Source organism: Scardinius erythrophthalmus (genome assembly GCF_964197995.2).
Source record: "Scardinius erythrophthalmus genome assembly, chromosome: 19".
Taxonomy (NCBI): domain Eukaryota; kingdom Metazoa; phylum Chordata; class Actinopteri; order Cypriniformes; family Leuciscidae; genus Scardinius; species Scardinius erythrophthalmus.
This window is the reverse complement of record NC_138239.1, coordinates 26,543,696-26,566,496: the sequence shown is the minus strand read 5'-3', so window position 1 is coordinate 26,566,496 and position 22,801 is coordinate 26,543,696. Positions and strand designations below refer to the sequence as shown.

Here is a 22,801-nt window from a genome sequence, read left to right as displayed (position 1 = left end):
AGTTGTCTTATTATCCTCTTTGATTATGTTGAAATGTCATCAAATATTTAACTTGTGTTTTTTTAACAGACTGACCATAGTACTTTCACTGTTTATGTACATTTGAAATCCAGACAAAGCAACAGCTTGATAAATTTGCACAGAGATTAGTTGGTCAAATTTTAGTTATATCCCCGGTTAAATGATTTTAATTGCTTAAAAAAAAAAAGAATGACTAAAATGCTTTTAAATTGTAAATTCTTGCAGTGAATGTAAATTGTTCACATTATAAGTTTTGTATTGCTTTTAATGCAAAATTCAAGGAAACTGCGATTAAAGATAATGATGCATCATGAAACATACATAAAATGTTTGTTTGTAAAAAGATAGTTTATTGCTTTAATACTTAAATTGTATTCATTACAATTACAATTTAATACATGTATTGATCCAATTAATTCCATGTGGGGAAACTGATTTGCTTCTAATATAATGTCTATAAAATATTTTTATATCGAAGAATTTCAAAATCAAGAATACAATGTTATTGCATGAAAAAAATGGTCATCATAAAATGAGTGTTAAAAACTGATAAAATGCGTCACTACTTTATTAATACTTTACTAATACATAGATACAAATATAATATTTTAATTTAATTAAATTAGTATTTTAAATACAAAATATTTATTACATAATTATCTTGAATATTATGCAGTTTCTCAAACATAAAATGTACAATTCAACTCTTGAAATGCATCATGAAATGAGTCTCGGACTCTTGACGTGGCACCGACTCCATGTTGAGTCGATACGTCATCAGCTCGGGAGCTCGCTTGCGCCCGTGAGCGCGCCGCTGTCTGTCACTGACTGACTGAGAGTCTCCGAGGAAACACACAATCAAGGCTTCAGGTATGTTATAACACAACTTTCCCTTTACAATTAGATGAACATTTAAATTACGTTAATGATTCGATCAATGTTTACGATTGTAGAGCGTTAGGTGGACTGTAGCTCAAGAAATCGAGGGTTTAAAGGGCATTTAGCTTGAAGTCAGTGTTGACTGGAAGCATCGTATCTACATCAACAAGCAGGCAGGCATTCACAAGGCGATGTTAACTGAAATGTTTGAACATGTCTTTATGAAGTAGCTGTAGCACTCAAGTTGTTTTCTTGTTGGTGTAAGATGAGTAGTATTTCCTAAGCTACCGAACTAGCTTTCTGTTGCTAATTTTGGAGGGTGGGCTCATGCCCCCAGTGGATCACCCAGTTCAAGTAAACTAAACTAAAATAAACTAAACTTCTTCAACAAAGTTGGATGTGTCTGTATAGCTGACTATATAGCCATAGTTTTATGTCTTTCCTTGAGAGAAATAAATAATCCTACATTTGCTATTAGCCTTATAATGTTAGCATAGTCACTGATTTGAAAACTGTGCAGACTGTTGCGTTATTTATCTTGCATCCTATTATTTCCCCAAATGTGTTTTAATTTGCACGCTTGGCTGTTTCTAATGTCCTCTCTCGTTGGTCTGTTCTTCTCAGCTGCACATGTGGCTTTTTTTCTTTTTCTTTTTTTGGGTGCTCAGTAGTCAGGGCTTGGTCTGTGAAGGGGTTTCAAACATTGGTTTGGGGCCAGTGTTAAGAAAACTTTACATTAACACACACACACGTTCAAAAGTTTGGAAACATTACTATTTTGAATGTTTTTGAAAGAAAAAAATTTATGCTCACCAAGGCTGCATATTTGATTACAAATACAGAACACAGTAATACTTTGTGCAATGTTTTTATAATTTAAAATAACTTCTATTTGAATATATTTTAAAATGTAATTTATTCATGTGATGCAAAGCAACATTTTCAACATCATTACTCTAGTCTTCAGTGTCACATGATCCTTCAGAAATCATTCTAATACACTGATTTATTATCAATGTTGGAAACTTTTTTTCAGGATTATTTGATGAATAAAAAGTTTAGAGAGAACAGCATTTATTTAAAATAGAAATCTTTTTGTAACAATATACTCTACCACTCAAACGGTTGGGGTCAGTGATTTATTCTAAATAGGTAAACTGATAAAAAGTTATAGTAAAGATTTATATTGATAGAAAATAATTCTATTTTGAATAAATGCTGCTATTTTTAACTTTTCATCACAAGTTCCAAAAAGTATTAAGCAACACAACTGTTTGATGATAACTGAGCACCAAATCAACATTAGAATGATTTCTGAAGGATCATGTGACACTGAGGACTGGAGTAATGATGCAGAAAATTCAGCTTTGCATCACAGGAAAAAAAATAGTTTAAACTGAAGTTATAATAGAAAATCATTATTTTAAATTGTAATAATATTTCACAATATTACTGTATTTTTGATCAAATAAATGCAGGCTTGATGAGCATAAGAGACTTCTTTCAAAAACATAAAAAAAAGTAATGTTTCAAACTTTTGCCCAGTATATACTGAAATTCTATCTTAATACGTAGCTACCTTAATATTTTAGGACAGGGGTTTCTCACAAAGGGTATCATATGTTGATGACCTTGGCTTTTTTTCAAAAAGTTTGAAAACCACCTAGCAGGCAGCATTACTGTGCATCAAAGTCACGGTCAGACAAATATATAGGCTGTTACTCAAACCCTAGTGAGATGCCTACCTAGATGGCATTTGTCATCATAGGTGCTTTCTGAACAGAGCTTCTATCTCTTATCTCATTCCTGCTTTTAATGATGCGTGATGAGACGTTATAGTTTGCCCTATGTCCAAAGAGTAATGATGAATCAGACTGGGCTGGCCTGTCTCTGTAATATACACACAGATCAGATTGCATGTCTTTGAATACATCACTGGGTACATTTATGTAGTCTGTAGTGACTGTTTCACTGCTTGATCTTTTAGTTGTTCCTCAATTAAGATGCCATTACATGGAAATCAGTAGTGCTCCATCTGTAAAGTGTGTGTATAACTTGTAGATTCCAGAGGGTGCTATGGCGACCTTCCAGGAGTTCATCCAGCAGAACGAGGACCGCGATGGCGTCCGTTTCAGTTGGAATGTTTGGCCGTCCAGTCGTCTGGAAGCCACGCGTATGGTGGTTCCCGTGGCCTCCCTGTTCACCCCGCTGAAAGAGCGTCCGGATCTTCCCCCGATTCAGTACGAGCCGGTGCTGTGCAGCCGGGCCACGTGCCGAGCTGTGCTCAATCCTCTGTGGTAAGTCTTGTTAAGTCAGAGCAGACAGCATAATGAGTTCACAGATGGAGGATCTACTCCTTATCCATTGCAGTAATTTCCAAATAAACACATTTATTATGAAAGCTGGATACATTATATGCGATGCTCTAATATTATTATGCTTCTGTTTTTTTCTTTTTCCATTGTTTGCACAATCAGTCAAGTGGATTACAGAGCAAAACTCTGGGCGTGCAACTTCTGTTATCAGAGAAATCAGGTAAAGTCATTGCAGTTTTAAAAAGAGTAGGGCTGAAGCTCACACAGTCAATTAATCGATGAAAAAATCTAAAATTATTAATTATTTAAAATAATAATAAATGCATCCATTAAAGGGATAGTTCACTTTGAAATAAAATTTTGGTATGTTTTAGCTTACCTCAAGGGCATCCAAGATGTAGGTGTCAAATATTTTGAGATTTTTAGGTCAAACCGTTCTTGTCTGTCAGTCGTATAATGCAGGTCTATGGTCACTATCTGAAAGAGCATGCACTGAGAAGTCAAAATGAAACAATTCCCCATCGTAAGTACACGTTGATGGCCTAAGACACGAAACGAGCGGTTTGTGTGAGAAAACGAACAGTATTTATATCGTTTTTACCTCTTGTACACAACCACATCCTAGTGATCTGAGGGCGCTCGCGCTTCTGGCGCTTTCTTCTTCCTGTTTTTTTTTTTACGGCGGATCGCAAACAAATATGTGCATTACCGCCACCTATCTCAGAAATGGACCATTGACACTTTCCTATACTTCTTTGACCTATCAACCGACATAAATTCCCCTTATTTACCCGCATAGAGGCTTCATAGAATTTCAACCGGCGCTGTGTGTTCAGCTCCTCCGTCCACTCTCAGCCCCCATGACAGAAAAAAAAAAAAAACACGTCCAAGTGATCTGAGGGCGCGCGCGAATTAAATGAGTTTTTTTTTTTTCTATCATGGGGGGGAAATGGTCATTTTTCCGCAGTGCCGGATGAAATTCTATGAAGCCTCTCTGCGGGTATATAAGGGGAATTTATGTCGGTTGATAGGTTAAAGAAGTATAGGATAGTGTCAATGGTCCATTTCTGAGATAGGTGGCGGTAATGCACATATTTGTTTGCGATCCGCCGTAAAAAAAAACAAGAAGAAAGCGCCGGAAGCGCGCGCGCCCTCAGATCACTTGGATGTGGTTGTGTACAAGAGGTAAAAACGATATAAATACTGTTCGTTTTCTCACACAAACCGCTCGTTTCGTGTCTTAGGCCATCAATGTGTACTTACGATGGGAAATTGTTTCATTTGGACTTCTCTGTGCATGCTCTTTCAGATAGTGACCATAGACCTGCATTATACGACTGACAGACAAGAACGGTTTGACCTAAAAATATCAAAATTGAAACTACTGCGGAAACATAGACACCTACATCTTGGATGCCCTTGAGGTAAGCTAAAACATACCAAAATTTAATTTCAAAGTGAACTATCCCTTTAATTACAAAATTGTTATTCCACATCCTGCCCAATGTTGTCCTCAAAAGATGCAATTTGAACGTAATGTAAACAAATATAGTGAATGTATATATTGTTGATTATTTTCATTTATTGATTTTATCGATTAGTTGTTGAAGCCCTGGAAAAGTGCATTGTCATTTAATTATTGGCTTAAACTATCCTGTCATAGTTCCCTCCAACTTACGCTGGAATATCAGAGGTCAACCAACCGGCTGAGCTTCTCCCACAGTTCTCCACTATTGAATATGTTGTCCAGGTATCAACTTTAATTAATTACCTTTCATTGCCATAGAAATACTGGACACTAGACGTGGAATCATGTCTACTGATTCTGTTTCTTTTCTGTAGCGTGGTGTGCAGATGCCTCTGAACTTCCTGTATGTGGTGGACACATGTATGGAAGACGATGATCTGCAGGCGCTGAAGGAGTCTCTTCAGATGTCCCTCAGTCTGCTGCCTCCCACTGCTCTGGTGGGCCTCATCACGTTTGGACGCATGGTCCAAGTTCACGAGCTGGGCTGTGAAGGCATCTCTAAGAGCTACGTCTTCAGGGGAACCAAAGACCTCAGTGCTAAACAGCTCCAGGTGAAGGTTTCATGCATAAGAAACTAATTTAAGATACAAGTGTTTGACTGAACTAGTCGGCACAAGTGTCTCTTAATATGCAATATTTTAATTTCATGTACAGGAGATGCTTGGCTTGACTAAAGCAGCTGCGCCGCAGGCAGGCCGAGGTCCACAACAGCCTCAGGTTCCTTCTTCAAACAGGTGTGCTAAATTCAACTGCCTCTTCAAGCTCTATGAATACTTACTTTGCATAATCAAATTGAAGCTCGCAAGAACCTTGATAACTGTTCACAGGGCAGCTTCTGTTTTCTTCTATATATTTAAAGGGGTCATGACATGAGAAATACAATTTTGCCTTGAGCTATTGAAATATGAGAGGTCTTTGTACCATTAAAACATCCTGCAAGTTTCATAGCTTAAAGGGATACTCCATTTTTTTGGAAATAGTCTCATTTTACAATGATATGTATGAGGCGTAATGATATGTCGCAGCGCCTGAAAATAGGTCTAATAGGTTAGACAAACTTAGTCCCGGTCACGTTGGAAGTTACCGAGCTGGAGACTATTTTCAGGCGCTGCGTCACATCATTACGCCTGCTGGACTCATGGTACGGCAGCAAAGTTTCTTGATTATTACGCAGGAATGAGAGTATAGTTCCTTGCCACATCAGCCTAGAAAATCGCAACTTTTCATTTTCCGTCGGTCTTAGTGCACGATGTAACTACAGAAGAGTCAAGTTTAAAATAGGAAAAATATCGAAACTCTTTGGTCATTTTTTTGAGAGAGATGCTAATGGTTTTGTCCGATTCAATGATGTATGCTAAAAGTGGTATCGCCAGACCCGGAGATCGGCTGAATGGATTAGAAATCGGTAAAACTCAACTGTTTAACTCTGGGGGAGTTGTAAAATGAGCCTATTTCCAAAAAAAGTGGAGTATCCCTTTAAAACGTCCTCCTCATTATAAACAAAGCATTTATTTAATCAAGCTCCAAAAACGTTTCGTTTTGATATTGCGGGATCTGTGACGTCACACGGGTGAATACGTTTACATATCACCGCTTCAAGAGCAAGACATCGACGAATAGTTTTACATCATCGCACCATAGGTCCTGCCCACTGACATTCATGTGAGCGTCACATCGCGTCAAAAGCAAATAGAACCGATTGTAATCAGACAATGTCTACACTGGATAGAGCATACAGATGCGCATTCAGTTTCTGACACACTCCATGTGCTTGAGTCTGTCGACAACAAAATGGAAGAATGAAAGAACGTTCCCTTTGACGCGTCCAGTTTAAACAGCTCATTTGCGTCTCTGTACAGACTTTAGAAGGATCCCAGCATCAGAAACAAATGGATGGTTTATTTTAGTGGCGTCCTGGATCACATCAGAGGGTTATATGCAGGGGTGCACATGGTGTGCATGCGTGGTAAAATTAAACGATGCGCACCAGAAAACGTGGAGGGAAGCGCTTTTGAGTACCAACATTTTGAAGACACGGACATGTTTACTTACTGGAGTAGGATTTTTCTCCATCTCTGGTAAGATAGCAGTCATGATTAGGGTAGTACGATATAACGTTTTAGCATCGATTTAGTATCGCGAAGTTCATATCCGGAAAATAGTCACATTGCAGGATGTGCGATGTCATGCACGTATAGGGATCTTAGTCGATCGGTTCCGGTTCGGAACGCATGTGATTCGTGGATTAATTGCAAAGTTACCCATCACAGAGTGAAAGTTTATCGTTTGCATGTGTTTTTAAGTCCTGTCAGTTTAAACATCAAGCGCAAGAACAAGACTATAACTCACACGCACACAGAGCCACGCAGACAGCACGTGAACGAATTCACAATTCCGAATACAGGCCCCTTTCTCTTCTTTTGAGCTTGAACCACGGCTTGAACAGACACGTGCACGCAAAATTAAGTCATAATGCCTGTCTTTGCAAGTATCCTCATAAACACGGTCGATTATGTGCTGTAAACAATTGAGAAAGAAAACAAGATTCGTATCATTGGATCTGTGCATTTGTCTTAAAATGATAGCAGTCAGTTAATCAAACAACAAAAGAGAAAGAGAAAATCATTAGCTTTAACACAGATAAATTGTATTAATTACATTAATTATATTTAAAGGGACACTTCACCCATTTGCATTAAGCTTTGCATTGTTAGAAACCCAGTCATACTATTGAATGGTCGTGCAACACTCTTTCATTTTCCCCTGATACGGGAGAAATCTGTTATTTACCTCTTACACTTCCTCCTACAATGACGCAAAAATCGTCATTTTGCGTCATTGTACGAGGAAGTGTAAGAGGGGGGGGATTTCTGTTGAGACTACAACAAAGAGTATAGAAGCCCAAGAGGCGAAACTCAATAGAACGCTCCATAGCAACAGTTGCCCCCATGACGTGACGGCGCGGCCGCCATTATGGACTGAAAACTGAAGGAAAACGCCGAAAAATAACGGGAGTCAATGGCACTGAAAAACTTAACATAACAAAAACTTAACATAACTTAATTTTTTCTGGCCGTCATATCTAAATATGAAAACAATTTAAAATACATTAATGAGGATGACCGACGTTAAATGACAATTAAATGACGTTAAATGACAGAAAATATACGTCTATGTGTTGGTTATGCATGTCCTAATTACCCTTAGGAAAATAGTATTTTGGGACAAAATATTACTATAGAAGTACTATAAGACTACTATAGAAATACTATAGCGGCTCTAGGATATTACAGAACATAACATACTTCTGTGATGTTCTGTAATACCTCTATAATATTTTTAAGCTGATATAGTATTTATATAGTCTTATCGTACTTCTGTAGTATGTCCCAAATTACTATAGTATTCCTATAAGATTACTATAATATTTTGTCCCAAAATACTATAAGATTCCTATAGTAGGCCTACTTTTTCGTAAGGGTATGTCCCCACCGAATCGGCTTCATTAGCCTACCACTTACGGTTTGCAAAGATACAATTATAAAATTACTGCAAACCTTTAATCTATCAATATTTATGTCCTATTATGCATTTTCCTTGTTATATGAATAACAGAAATTCATGAAATAATATATAGGCACTTAGGCAGACACACAGTAATAATTCAAATGTTAATTTTGAAATTAGTGAACATCACCATATATATGATTTGGAAAAATAAATAAATAAATAAATAAATAAATAAATAAATAATAACATTATAAATGAACATTTCTAAAGACTTTTCTTTTACATAGAATATCACAAAAATATTAACAACTTGTTTTTTCAACATCTTCAGTGAAAGTGCACACAGTGAACGTTTCAATGGCAAGAAAAAAAACAATCTATGAATGTCCTATTACAGGTGGAAAGGTACAAAAAAGATGTGCAATCTAGCAAGTGCACACATGAACTATAAACACCTACTAAAATGGATTTTGCCATTGACTGGCGCTAACGATTTCAGCAGCTTTCAGTCCATAATGGCGGACGCGCCTCCACAGCGCCATCTACAGACTGTTACCCATAACACAACAGAGTTTCGCCTCTTGGGCTTCTATACTCTTTGACTACAAGCACTCGTTCCTCATCTCTCCCAGGGGGCGGGACCCGCTCACGCTACAGACCTATTACAGATCAGTGGGTGGGACTTTACTCTCTGAAACTGAAAGCAATATCCTCCATCTTGTTTGAAGCTAAGCTAACAGGCGCTGTGGAGACAGATGTAAAGTTATGACAATAGCGGAGGAGAGTGCTCAATATGATATAGACTAGAGCCACGGTTGTCAAACTGGGGTACGCGTACCCCCAGGGGTACGTGGACTGATTTCAGGGGGTACGCGATATAGGGCTGTGCCGGTAATCTTGACAAACGCGCCACCGCGGTGGCTGAGTATTAAGTAGAAATAGAACCGACGCCTATTTTTCACGCGACACGCAAGCGTCTTGGAAGCGTTTCCAAGCAAAATTGAATAGGAAAAGGAACATTTTGACACGAATACATATTAATAAATGTCATGTTGATGTTTGAAAGTGTCTGGGGTTTGACAAAAATGCAAATATAAATGCAATTTAAAAAAATACTACCGGCGGTGGTTTGCCAAAAATATGAATGCTGTTTTACATTAATATTATGACACACAAAGCTTTGTTTACAAAAGAAATAATAGGTTAGCATTAGCAATTAAATGTTATATCGCAGCCATGGAAAAGTTTGAATTCATGACGAATGAGAGAGTTGTGCGTGAGCCCATAAACTTAAGCTTTTTCGGCTTTGAATTCTGGTTTGCGATCTGGTCACCCGATTATTAGTGAATTTAAAAATATTCCATTAGTTATTCCTTATAGAAAGCTTGAATTGTCTACTTTTAAACAAAACAATTCAAAACGAAAATAAACCGACTACATATCCGTATGAAGTGCATTTCTCTCTATAGGCGCGTTCACTGCGAAGATAACGAGTCAGCATCGTCAACTTCATCTTTGCAGCCCGACACTGACACAAAAAAATAAACACTTTATTAATAACTATTCAAATGTCTCATTCCTATATTTGACACATTCATAATCATTACTTTTGCCGGCTCTTTGTGAGAGCTGTTATGTGCGTTATTGGCAGCGTCACCCTCTGGTTACATGAACGCATCTCCACCGCATCAGCACCAGAACATGGAGATTTTATTTTAGAGAATGATCGCACAACAGACATTAGAACATTAGATATTCTATAATTAAATCAACTAATCGAATATTCAAAAATCGTGACTCAACCCTGCATGGAATCTCTTGTTTCTTTTCCCATATCTTCACTCGCGTCTCACCCATTTCCAAAGGGGATGAGGCATAAAGTTTCTTCCTTTGTTCGCTTTTAGGTCAATTATTTTCGTATTCTTTACTGTGTTAAAGTAGAAAAACGCTGTAGGACAGATAGCCTACATTTTTACTTGTACGTCAAATTCTTTTTAACTCAGTTTAATTGGTAAGGCGCGTCAAGTTCATTTGTAAAGCGCGTTTCACACGCGCGGGTGATTTTAGTTTGGCTTTCTCTGGCAGCGCGCAAACATAGCCTAAATGCCTTGCCCTTGTGGAAGATAGAATTCGCTCTTCATACCTTTTACAAGTAGAAAACATGAAGATATCAGAAAATAGATCGATGGTCTCTTTCCTGCTCGTGTCCCACATCCCTCTCAAAGAGCTGAGCGTCACGCCGGTTTCACACCGCAAGCGTCAGCGGCGCGTGAGCAGCACGTATTTTTTTCGGCGTCCATGTTATTCAATGAGTGCATTCACATCGCACGCAGAAGCGGCGCGGCAGCGCGTAGCAGGAGCAGAGCAGGAACAGCAGTGCAGCGATAGTTTCGGCGCCCAGTCTATTTTTAACGCGCCGCTTACGCCGAATTAAAGTGACACGCATTGATCAAGGCCAAAATACACCGCAGTTTTACCCCAAAAGCGCATTGATGATATCTATTGTGTTTTAAACAGTCACTCAAATGACCAACAGCAATTTAAAAAGAAAACAAATGTCCAAAAACAAACTTGTTGCCCCAACAATAAAAACAAAGACGAATCAAAAGTTATACAAATGAAATGATTAATAGAATAAGCTTCTTGACAAGTCTTTTCTCTTAAATGTATTTGAAAACGAAATAAAGCAATGCCAACTCACCCTGATTATAGAGTACTCTGTCTGTACACAACCCGCGGTTCAGCCGCGCGTGACAAACGCTGCCAGTGTGAAAGCAAAACGCGCGTGTCCTGCTCCTGCTCACCATACGCACTGCTCCTGCTCTGCTCACGCTCTGCTATCGCGTGCAGTGTGAAACCGGCGTTAGGCTGTATCACGCGTCTTTGTGTGGAAATTTTAACGAAAGTTTTTATTTATTTATATATATTTTTTAAAATAGATTCAACTTTATTATATTATGTAAGTTACCAGTATTTACTGATATGTATTTCAATGCTTTACAGGCTTTAGTGTGTTGTTTCTTCGTTTTTTTTTATTTATTTTTTTTTATTTCAAAACAACGTCCTGCGACCACCGCAACACCGCCGGTATTTGGGTCCATACCGCGGTGGTAAAAAACTGCCACCGTCACAGCCCTAGGCTATATCATATGTTGACTTTTGATTAGATTTGTATCATATGTTTATGATTCTATTCACTGTTCTCGACAAAATTGATAAAAAAATAAATATAATAATAATAAAAAAAACTTGTTGTTAACAATTGGTGGTGTTGGGGGTACTCCGGAAGATCTATAATGTCTCAGGGGGTACATGCCTGTTAAAAGTTTGGGAACCACTGGACTAGAGGAAGAGGATTTCAGAAGTCGGATGCTTGAATCAGGTGTTTGTGGCTACCTTTACAAGCCGCATTATAGCGAAGAGCAGCCGAGGCAGAAGCCCTGCCTGCCGCGGACGAGGAGCCCGGACTGGCTCGAGTTAGGGCGGACTGGCGGCGCCGGTGATCTCACTATGCAGCTACGAACCGCTACGAACACAGAGATAGAGTCCGTCTGCGGCAAAGAATTTCAACGATGACAATTTCTCCTGGACGAAATCTCTGAATCAGACGAGGACACGGACGTTTGTGTTGTGAACTAGTTTCCTAATTTCGCACCGCATCTGACTGAACATCCAGGTACCATGCAATAATTCACCTTTTCGAAAGAAATACAAACGAGGAGTAATGCACTAATGAGTTCGCCAACTAACTAGACATTTTGTGTGAATGTGAAATTAATTTCAAGCTCTGGTGGTAGCTAGCCTTGTAGACGGAAGAGTGATTTCTCTTATAGGCAGATATGCGCTTTCTGGATTAGTGGGAGTGGCTTGCGGAGCTGTGCAATGTGGTGCATTGTGGGAGTTGTTGTCTTTCATACAAATGCGTCCTGAAGTTATTTTTTGTCTTTTCTCGGTCACAAAGGCACCAAATTCAAAATTTCTTTTACATTTCGACTACATATATGACCCACTTTAAATAAAAAACAATGTTCAAATGGGTGAAATGCCCCTTTAATTTATACAGTGAAGACTATACAGTAGTCTTATATTATATTATATGTGCACCGCTGGTTATATGTTTGTTCGGACCATTTTGTTTTGTAAACGAGGCACAGTGTAATGTTAAAGTGTAATGTAAAGAAATTTCTGTTGAAAAATTAAGCAGCCCAACTGTATTGGATCTGACAGCAGCTGCATCACAAACTGCAAGTAAATGATTTCATAATGTTTTGTCTGTAAATGACTGTTTAATATGGGTAATGTTGGTAATGTTTTCAAAACACTTACGTGCAATAGAGAGTGGGTACTGTTGATACTGTTTCCTATGCAATGACATAAGCCAATCATAACAGTGGCCGTTTACTGACAGCCGTAAAGGAGCTGTCCTTTGATAAAGGATCATTTGAGACAAAGGGGCAGAATGAAGGTTGAAAATAATAGTTTTTCCGCATATATATATGTTTTTTTTTTGTGCAAACCATTCTAAGTGAACTTTAAGGAACATATTAAATAATAATAAAAAAAAATCCATGTCATGGTCCCTTTAATATATCTTTGGGGTTGTGTTGGAATATGGTGGTCACTGATTTTATATGTGCTCAGGTTTCTTCAGCCAGTACAGAAGATAGATATGAATCTGACAGATTTGCTGGGAGAGCTGCAGAGAGACCCCTGGCCCGTCACTCAAGGCAAACGACCACTGAGATCACTCGGAGTGGCCCTTTCCATTGCTGTCGGTCTGTTAGAGGTGACTGTCAGGATTTATGTTATTATCTTTAATGGTTTGCTGTGCTGGCAGCTTTGCTACCAGCTGCAGTTACAAAATTATAAGTTTACATTACCGGTTTGGACACACCTTCTCATTCTTTATTATAACTATTTTCCACACTTTTGACTAGAGCTGCTTGATAAATCGGTAAAAGATAGCAGTATCGACTCAAATACCCACACTATTTTTTTATTCCTAAATAAAAATTATTCAACTATGTCTATTAAACCTTTGACCAATATGACCACAGTGGAGCATTCAAGTCTGCATGGTGAAAGAGAAAGCAGTTGTCATGTATAAGTGTAAAACCACTTCACAAACAGTCTTTTCAAACACAGTATCATTATTTCTGTTTCAATAATTCAAATTATCACAAAAGTAAAGGCATACATTTTATAGTTCAGATATAAACACTAATGTCTATGGTAGTGATCAAAATGGAGTAAATCACCTTTTGAAAGTAACTCGACACTTCAAATACATATTGTATCAGTTACATCATTACACACTAGGTGGTGAAAAATGACTGTTAAAAAAAGTATTTATTAAATCATTCATTAAAGAGATTTGTTCAAAAACACTTACTCATCCAGTAATGAAACTTTGAGTCAATGAATCATTCACTCAAACCGAATGTTTTTCAAATACACTGAAAAAGAACCTCTTGTAAATGAAATGTTTTGTTTTGTTGTCTAATCAGAATAGTGGGAGAATCGTGATATCTGTTTTTAAACCAAAAAATAGTGATTCTCAATTTTTCCTTATTTGTGCAGCTCTACTTTGGACTAATAATAAAGGAATAATTTTTTTAAATAACATAAACAGAAGTATGGGAATTGTCGTACAGATTCTTCAAGCTCAACATCATGAAGTGCATCCTGGGATGCTTGTTAAACAGTATTTAAGAAATTACTAAGTATGCTGAGTAGTTGCTGACTGCTATTTTATTCACTATTCTGCTCAGAAATGCATATTTTGTAATGAAAATGTAGTTTTCTAAAAACTTCATATATGCACAACTTATATTTGTATTATATTTATATTTGCATTAAGCCTTTATCTCAAAAGGTTTTTAAGATCATGAAAGGCATAAATTCATTAGTGTCCATTCTGTCCAAACACCGAATTGGTCATCTTACTCTAGCTTTGTGCTTGTTTATTGTTTCCCTCCATTTACTTCCCTCTTGTAGTGCACTTACCCTAACACTGGTGCTCGCATCATGGCTTTCATCGGTGGACCCTCCACTCAGGGTCCAGGCATGGTGGTAGGAGATGAACTGAAAACACCTATTAGATCCTGGCACGACATCGAGAAGGACAATGCCAAGTTCATGAAGAAAGCCACTAAAGTGAGTTTTCCCTTATTTGTTGTTTGTTTTATTGGGTTGGTTGAAGTACCCACATACTGGTGGTACCAATGCTTTCATGATGGTGAAGTATCTTCAAGTGGCTGTACTGTTGACTGATGGGTTTTAAAAATGTGATGTCACAAAGGTACATTGGAAGGTTTACACTCAAACTGATGCCTGCATTCTTAACTATTTGACATTTCAGAGCAGACATCAGAGAGTTATTATCTGGAAAAACCTGCTTATTATTTCTTACATATGATATGTGTGAAAACTGGCAATTAGCTGGTCTTAAAAACTGATGCTCATAATTCTTATTTGATTTGAGTTTACATTTATGCATTTGGTACACACTTACTGTATGTACATTGTAAGGTAGACGTTTTGACCCAAGTTCTTGCTTTCCATGACCTTGGCATAGAGAATGCCATGCTCCACTAATTTGGGAAAGCCTTCTTGTAGCCTAAACAGTTTGAAGTTTTTGCACACATTTAAAATGGTATTTTTCCCTTGTAGCACTATGAAGCCTTGGCCAACCGTGCCGCCGCCAATGGACACATCGTTGATATTTATGCATGCGCCCTGGATCAGACAGGATTACTGGAAATGAAGTGCTGCACCAACTATACAGGGTAAGTAACTCAAAAAAGGTTTTCAGTTTTCTTTTTAAATGGTTTCAGCATACTGATAGAGTATGCTTGGAGATTTGAGTTGACGTTGGTGAATATTCAAACATGTTTAGAGTCAAGAAAATAAATCTAGACATATTCTCATTCCCAAGATTTTAAGTATGAGCGAATTTGTGAAACTCTCTTCCTTCGCCATTATGTCGTTGTACTGACTGTATGCTTGTATTCTTGAAAACAATCCAAATACATACAATGCACCTTTCTGCTTTTCTGTAAATGCAGGGGTTATATGGTCATGGCGGACTCTTTCAATACATCTCTGTTCAAGCAAACTTTCCAAAGAGTTTTCACTAAAGATGTCCAGGGTGCCTTTAAGATGGCACTTGCAGGGACTCTGGAGATTAAGGTGGCTTGCTTTTCTTTCTTTTTTTTTACAATTTAAAAAAAAGTTGGTCTAATTGGCTTGTCTTGGTTATTTTAATTACTTTATTATTTAATTGTGCTACATGTGGCTTTCCTTTTAATATTATTACACTATTATTTCAGACTTCAAGAGAGATAAAGATTTCTGGGGCAATCGGCCCGTGTGTCTCCCTGAACGCCAAAGGTCCCTGTGTGTCAGAAAACGTAAGTAGCTCATCTATTTTAAATCAAATAGACTCACTATACAGTGTTTTCTCTTGGGTTCAGCTTTATCTCTGGCAATGCAGAGAACATACTGACATTCATTTTGACCTTTGCTTGTAGGAAATAGGAACTGGCGGCACAAGTCAGTGGAAAATTTGTGGACTGGACCCAAATACCACTCTTGCATTCTACTTTGAGGTTGTGAATCAGGTACATGCCAGCTTTGTTTGTTTGATCTGCTTACAATAACCCTTGATATGCATGTTTACAAGTTAACATTGCCACAGATGGTTTTGGAAAACCAACACAGAAAAATAATTGTCTCTCAGTTTGCAAAAAAAACAAGCAAAAATCTTAAGTCAGAGTCAGCTATGTTCCTGGATCAACATATTTTGTTGACCATGAAACAACATTCCTGACTGAAAATTTAGTCCTAACCCAGTCCCTACCCCTGAACCTAACCCTACCCATAACTTATCCCTAAAATAAGAGGGAAATGGCAGGTGAATAACACTGATGTAGAAGCACCTAACCCTGGTTTTAAGCCTAAACTTGACATGAACTTTTAACTTGTCCCTCAAATCTGATTGGTTGATTTGGAATGTTGATCCAGGATCAACAAAGATGTTGATCCAGGAACGTGTTGTACTTAGTGAAATCACCTGTCACAGATTCTGTTGTCGCTGCACTCTGACACGTTTTCAGGTCCTTGTAGATTTCCACCTTATATGCAGGTGGTCCACTAGAGGGCAAACTTTCATCATACATGGGATGTTTTTTGTGTGTTTTTTCTTTTTTACTGCATTTCAATTTAAAGCATTACTTCACTGCAGTAGTTTTGAACCTTTTTATAGCTTTTAGTGATACACAAATTATTCCAAATGTAGCAAAATATATTGAGGAATATGACATGACATTTTTACAGAGAATCATTTTGCACAAGTTAGTCTAATCTTCTGTTATGTTTACATTGTAAATATACAGATAATGCATGGCTTTAATGCTTGCCGTCATACATTTCACAGTAACTGTAATGTGAGCATTCAGTTTTGAGGTTGGTGTGAGCTTATATATTAAGAAAACTATATTTACATAGCCAATGATATACATAAGATCAGATTGTGCCATCAAAATTATACAAGTTGCTATTAAAGTCAGTCATTAATGCAGTTTTCAAGTTTCTGAAAGCTATTGAACTTTGATTGGCAGTTTCAGGTGTCTGTTGAACATTTTTGAGAGAGCTTTTTTCACAATCACATTGCATTGTCCTTTGAGCATTCCTTTAGAATAAAAGTGAATCACTGTTTCTGCTCAAGTCACAAAAGAATACAATACATCTTTGTGATGCAAAAGTCTTGTACAATGTAGACTATCGCACAAGAATCCTTCTGTCTGCATGAAGTCTGCTTACATCATAAATTGCTTCTGGTGAGCTCCGCCAACCCAGTGTCCTCTTCTGCTGAGGTGAAACGATGCTGTAGATGCTTCCTTAAGTCATAATTATTTCTACACTATTCCATCTAGCAAAGGTCAGGAAGTGTCGTGCTCAAACCAGCGTGAGGTCCTGTTGGGGTTGGTTGTTTGTTTGTAGTGCCGGAGGTACATTGGGAGCTGGCAAAGAGCTGTTGCTCTCGCGACGTGGCTGTATGGTTGTGCACTGGGAGAGAGAGTTTTTACGAGGATAGTCAAACATCTGTCGGATTTTATTCAGGCTTTTGCGCAACGCGGCTCTGTATCTCCTGAAAGATACAAACAAGGTCACGGTAAACCTCCCACATACTCTCATGCTCTTAGAATCTAAATAACAACCACAAATCAGTACCATGAATCATAGCTCTATACAAGTTCTCTTTCTAAATGTTGCCCGAATTGGCCATCGAGTTTTTCATCAGCAGGTTTTTACCTCCACCTTCCTTTTACTATCCTGATCCACATTTAATTCGTGCCACATTTTATTTACGAATTATTATTGAATGTGGCAAGTATTAATATGAGCTGCCACATCTGATAGTTAAAAGGCCAGAACAGTCTTAATCAACAATAAAAAGGTAATGTCTATCCATGATTACATTTCCCAAAATAGAGAGCTTATTTTCTGGGAGAATTTATTTTATGGATCTTCCTGTCTGTCTTCTATCTATTGTGACATTTAGCGGTGGGCTGAATGACCAAAGACTTACACTTGCAGTATTAGTAATGATGTAGTAAATATCACAATATAGTTGTTTCCTTTTGAAATTTAACCATAAAATTGTTTATATATTAATATTTAAATAAATATTGAATAGTCCACTGAATTAAATGTTTTACAAATGAAAGCTAAATTACCGTTCAAAAGTTTCGGGTCTGTAAGATATTTATGAATTTGGTCATAAAATACAATAAAACGATAATATCTTAAAGTATTACAATTTTAAATATTTAAAAATTATATTCTAAAATGTAACTTATTCCTGTGATGCAAAGCTGAATTTTCAGCATCATTATTCCAGTCTTCAGTCACATGATCCTTCAGAAATCATTCTAATATGCTGATTTGCTGCTCAAGAAACATTTATTATTATTATCAATGCTGAAATCAGTTGATACATCGTGATACATTTTTTATTTCACATAGATAAATGTTGAAAATATAAAAAATTTAAATAGAAAGTTCAAAAGAACAGCATTTATTTGAGATTTAAGTTTGGTAACAATGTGAAACTTTGCTTTCAGTCAATTTAGTGCATCCTTGATGACTTAAAGTATTAATTACTTTAAAAAAAAACTATGCACCCTAAACTTTTGAACAATATTGTACTTTATTTAATTTCCTCCTGACTGCTCTCCTCACTATCTTCTTTTCTCTCGAACATGGTAGATGATAATGATGATGGTTTTTTTATTAATGATTTTATTAGTCATAAACATTAATGACACCGACAACAGCAGGAATATTAGGCTGCTGTCACTTTAAGACTGAATGCATGGACCGAATATACTGATACACATCCGGTTTCTTTCTCAACTGTTCACTTAAGACATAACCAAGAGAATACTTGCCGAAACAGGTATTATTTTGACATAATTTTGTGTACGTGTCTGTTCATGTTCAAGTAAACACGAAAGAGGGATCAGTTTGGTGTTCGAGCTCTGTCTGAAACGCGCATCTCTCTCTTTCGCCTCTTCTTTCTTGTTTAAAATCGTTAGAATGTGTAAATTGGCAAGACAAAACGCATCCAAATGATAAACTTTCACTCTATGATGGTTAAACTTAGCAGTTAATCCGTGTATCATGTGTGTGACGAACCGTGGGGCCTGGTCCGTGCAGATCACGGATCAACTGCGATCTGTTGCACCCCTAATAATGAAAACACTTGATTTCATGATGATCATGATTGCTATCTTACCAGAGATGGAGAGAAATCCTCCTCCAGTAAGTAAACGTGTCGCTGTCCCCAAAAATGGCAAAAATGTTGGTACTCAAAAGCGCTTCCCTCCACGTTTTCTGTTGCGCATTGTATATTTTTTTCCACGCATGCGCACCAGTTATGTGAACCCCTGAATATAGCAGTACATTACAGTATAAACGGTATTGCAAAATCTGCACTGGTTGACAAGTGTTTCTGTCGTCGCACTGAATATATCGTCATACTGCCCAGCCCTATATGCATTGTAAGAAACATACCTGCCTTTGGACCCTAATTCCACATAATATACAGTCAACAAAATGATACACTTAGTTGCTTACGTTTGAGTCATGGAGTAGATCCATGGGTTGAGAGCTGAAGTGAAGAGGACAAGCCATGTGGCAACAGCCGAGGCAGGCTGTGGGCTCTCTTTTCCCGTCAGTGTCTCATAGAAGCAGATCACGATGTATGGCAGCCAGCAAACAAGAAGGCACACTGTCAACAACACACACAAATCACATGGTGTGGTTAAAGATTTTTTGGACAAGCTCATTTCATTAGCTCGAGAAGAATATCGAATTGCTCCCTCTCGAGGTTGTGTTGCATGTGTGATGTATTTCGCTAATTAATTTCTCCACAATCTACTTGGACCCTTGCTTGGGGGGTTTTCTCAGTCACCAAAGACATAGGAACATGCATTATACATTTTAAATAATTAGGTTGTCAATTGATTAAAATTTTTAATTAAATTAATGACATTGAGTTAAATCACAATTAATCCACAGCAATTTATTTTGCTTTCAAGCACTTGTTGCTTTTCCTTCCTCTCCAGTCCAACTCTTCCATTAAATAAATTAAACTTTTAGTTTTTAATAGAAATTCATACGTAGACAATTTATGTTTGTCTGCAAAACTAATTTAAAACATTTAAACAGAAGTCTTTCTGTGTTTGCATTAAGCAGGAAAAAAATCTCTATATGCCAAGGGAAAATAAATACCAATTACAGAATGATGTCAGAAAGATAAGCACTTAATGAACTATCAAAACACGGTGACAAAATCAAATACAATAAAACTGCTTTATGTCCCCTATTTTAATTATGCTTACCGATGGTTGTCACCATTACTATGGAGCTTTTGAAGTAGTTATTGGCTGGCACATAGAAACAGTGGTCTTCGTTGCAAACAAACGTCCCTCTTCGCACCTGGTTCCTTGCTATACGCACTATATATCCATACATGGAGCACATCAGTACAATGGGAATGATTATTCCCAACACCATGAAGAGCATGTTGAAGGCGATGCTGGACGGTTTGAAGCTGGGGAGGCAGAGGAACTTTGTCTCGCTGTAGACGTAACTGCCGAAACCGAAAAGTGGCAGAGCTGCGTTGAGGATGCTGTAGACCCACACTATCGCGAGGATGATTTTGGCCCTGTGCGACGTAAAGATCACCGGGTAGCTGAGGGCGAAGCAGATCTCTGTGAACTTGTCGACAGTGGCCCAGGTGAGGGAATGGATGGAGGCGAGCTGGAGCAACAAAAATAGAAAGGCGCTGCCCTTGCAGGTGGCACTCTTGCTGGGGTAGCTCTTTACTTGGAAAAGACTGTTATGGATACCAAAAGGGATGGTGGAGACGCCCAACGCCAGATCGCATAGGCTGAAGCTCAATGTGAGAACCCAGGTGTCCGTTTGCAAGTTCTGGTTGAGTGACACCACCAAAAGTAGTAGCAAGTTCCCCAAAATGGAGCAGAAGCTGGAACCAATCATCAACACTCCATAAACCACCGAAGTCCACTGCATGTTTACATGGGTGTTCAAATGCAGACATGTACAGTCAAAACATAAACACCCGTTCGAAGACAGAGACCGCAATGGAAGCTGTGGAAAGAGGAGGTCACGTTATCAGTGCCAAACCACCAGGGAAGGTGTTGCTGTATGGGAGGAGTGTACCTCATGCTGATCTTTAGGAGTAGACGATCACTTCACCAAGCACTGATCTCTTTGGGGAGTTTAGTCAAGCCCTCCTCCGTATTTACTATCAGCACCTGCCTCAGTCTGTTTGAAAATGGCAAACACGTTGCTTTGAGAGGCAAAACTATGTGAACCGCTACAATCACATGTAGCGAGGTAAATAAAGCATCTAACATTTAAAGAGCATGTTTCTGTGGACACAGGGCGCATGGGGAGGCTGGAGCTGCACTGCTCGGCAAACATGACGCTTGAGATTCAATAGCCTCTGTTGCCGACTTTGAGCCATTTCATACTCAAGTTTTTTTTTTTTTTTTTGTAATTGGCGAGAAGCATGACCCTAATTCGATTTAAGCCGTTATCATTAATTAAGGCTTCATTGCCTTTACCCAGAGCTTAAGCCTTCTATTCCAGTTATATCTGTTATATCCTGCTACATGTCTCATTTCATTTGTAGATTAGAAGTGTTTTTAGATTACAGGTTTTTTGGTGGTATAGCATAAGCTATCTTTGCAGTACCTTACCTGGATGTAATTGTATAGTCAAATAGATATATTAAAACGTAATAATTCTTTCACAATTGCAGTCAATTTATAGACATGTTGAGCATTTAAGAGCTGTGATTGAGATGCATGCTGGAGCTTTTGTTGGGATATTTATATTTTAGAGAACGGTGTGTTACAGAGAGATTTTTCAGGTTGTGCTTCCCTTGTTTATAGAGACAACTACGCTTAAAAAAAAAAGTGTTTTTTTTATTAAGTCTCATTCACACAGAAATACAGTAATATTGTGAAATATTATTACACTTTGAAATCATCCTTTTCTATTTTAATATATTTTAAAATAGAATTTATTCCTGTGATGCAAAGCTGAATTTTCAGCATCATTACTCCAGTCTTCAGTGTCATGTGATCCTTCAGAAATCATTCCAATTTGCTGATTTGCTGCTCAAGAATCATTGTTTATTATTATCAATGTTGCCTAATATTTTTGTGGAAACTGTATTACAAAACAAGTTTATGGGTGAGTACGATTTTAAAAAAGATAAACTAATACGTATATTTAGAATTGGTACATTAAATTAATTAAAAGATGACTGTAAACATGTTTGTAATGTTACAAAAGATTTCTATTCAATGTTCAAATGCTTTTTTTTTTATATATAAATAAAAGAATCCTTGAAAAAAAATTATCGCTATTTCCACAAAAATATTAAGCATCAGAAACCATTTTTAACATTGATAATAATGAAAATCATTATAACAATTGTGCTCCAATAATAATTGAGCAGCAAATCATCATATTAGAATGATTTCTGAAGGATCATGTGACTGAAGAAAATTCAGCTTCAGAAATAAATTTCATTATAAAAAACATTTCTTTTAAATTGTAATATTTCACTATATTACTCTTTTTACTGTAATTTTCATCAAATATCCAACATGCAAAATTCTTGCTCAACTAATTGTAACTTTGAGTGAGAGGACCTATAACAAGTTTGTCTAAACAATAGCATATTGCTGCCAGGATGGTGGAAAGGTTTGGGAAACCAATCCAATTTAAAAGCAATCCTTTATTTTTGCCATACCATTTGGTGGGTTCTTTGTTAAGCAATATATTAGGCTGTCTTCATTCTTTATCTTTTCCCCCCCTCAGCACAACGCTCCTATCCCGCAGGGTGGACGTGGAGCCATACAGTTCGTAACACAGTATCAGCATTCCAGCGGACAGAGGCGCATCAGAGTGACCACAATTGCAAGGAAGTAAGTCGTTTGTC

The 22,801-nt window shown here is 37.6% G+C and overlaps 2 protein-coding genes across 2 annotated transcripts in view; one reads left to right on the top strand and one right to left on the bottom strand.

Moving 5' to 3' along the window:
* The first annotated feature begins 789 nt into the window (after positions 1–789).
* The window catches only part of sec23a (Sec23 homolog A, coat complex II component), a 33,245-nt gene continuing 11,233 nt past the window's right edge, over positions 790–22,801 (top strand). The window contains exons 1-13 of the mRNA XM_081347725.1: positions 790–891; positions 2,962–3,197; positions 3,378–3,435; positions 4,879–4,965; positions 5,058–5,294; positions 5,398–5,477; positions 12,895–13,039; positions 14,251–14,409; positions 14,926–15,041; positions 15,321–15,444; positions 15,585–15,665; positions 15,786–15,875; positions 22,681–22,787. Of these exons, the coding sequence (XP_081203851.1) occupies positions 2,977–3,197; positions 3,378–3,435; positions 4,879–4,965; positions 5,058–5,294; positions 5,398–5,477; positions 12,895–13,039; positions 14,251–14,409; positions 14,926–15,041; positions 15,321–15,444; positions 15,585–15,665; positions 15,786–15,875; positions 22,681–22,787 (1,505 nt within the window). The 5' untranslated portion in view covers positions 790–891; positions 2,962–2,976. The remainder of the gene's footprint in view (positions 892–2,961; positions 3,198–3,377; positions 3,436–4,878; positions 4,966–5,057; positions 5,295–5,397; positions 5,478–12,894; positions 13,040–14,250; positions 14,410–14,925; positions 15,042–15,320; positions 15,445–15,584; positions 15,666–15,785; positions 15,876–22,680; positions 22,788–22,801) is intronic.
* Positions 17,212–20,856, bottom strand: LOC308707527 (adenosine receptor A3; the record flags this gene model as incomplete). Its single annotated transcript, XM_081394086.1, has 3 exons — positions 17,212–17,404; positions 19,396–19,549; positions 20,163–20,856. The coding sequence occupies 3 exons, from the start codon at positions 20,854–20,856 to the stop codon at positions 17,212–17,214; spliced, it is 1,041 nt and encodes a 346-aa protein (XP_081250212.1).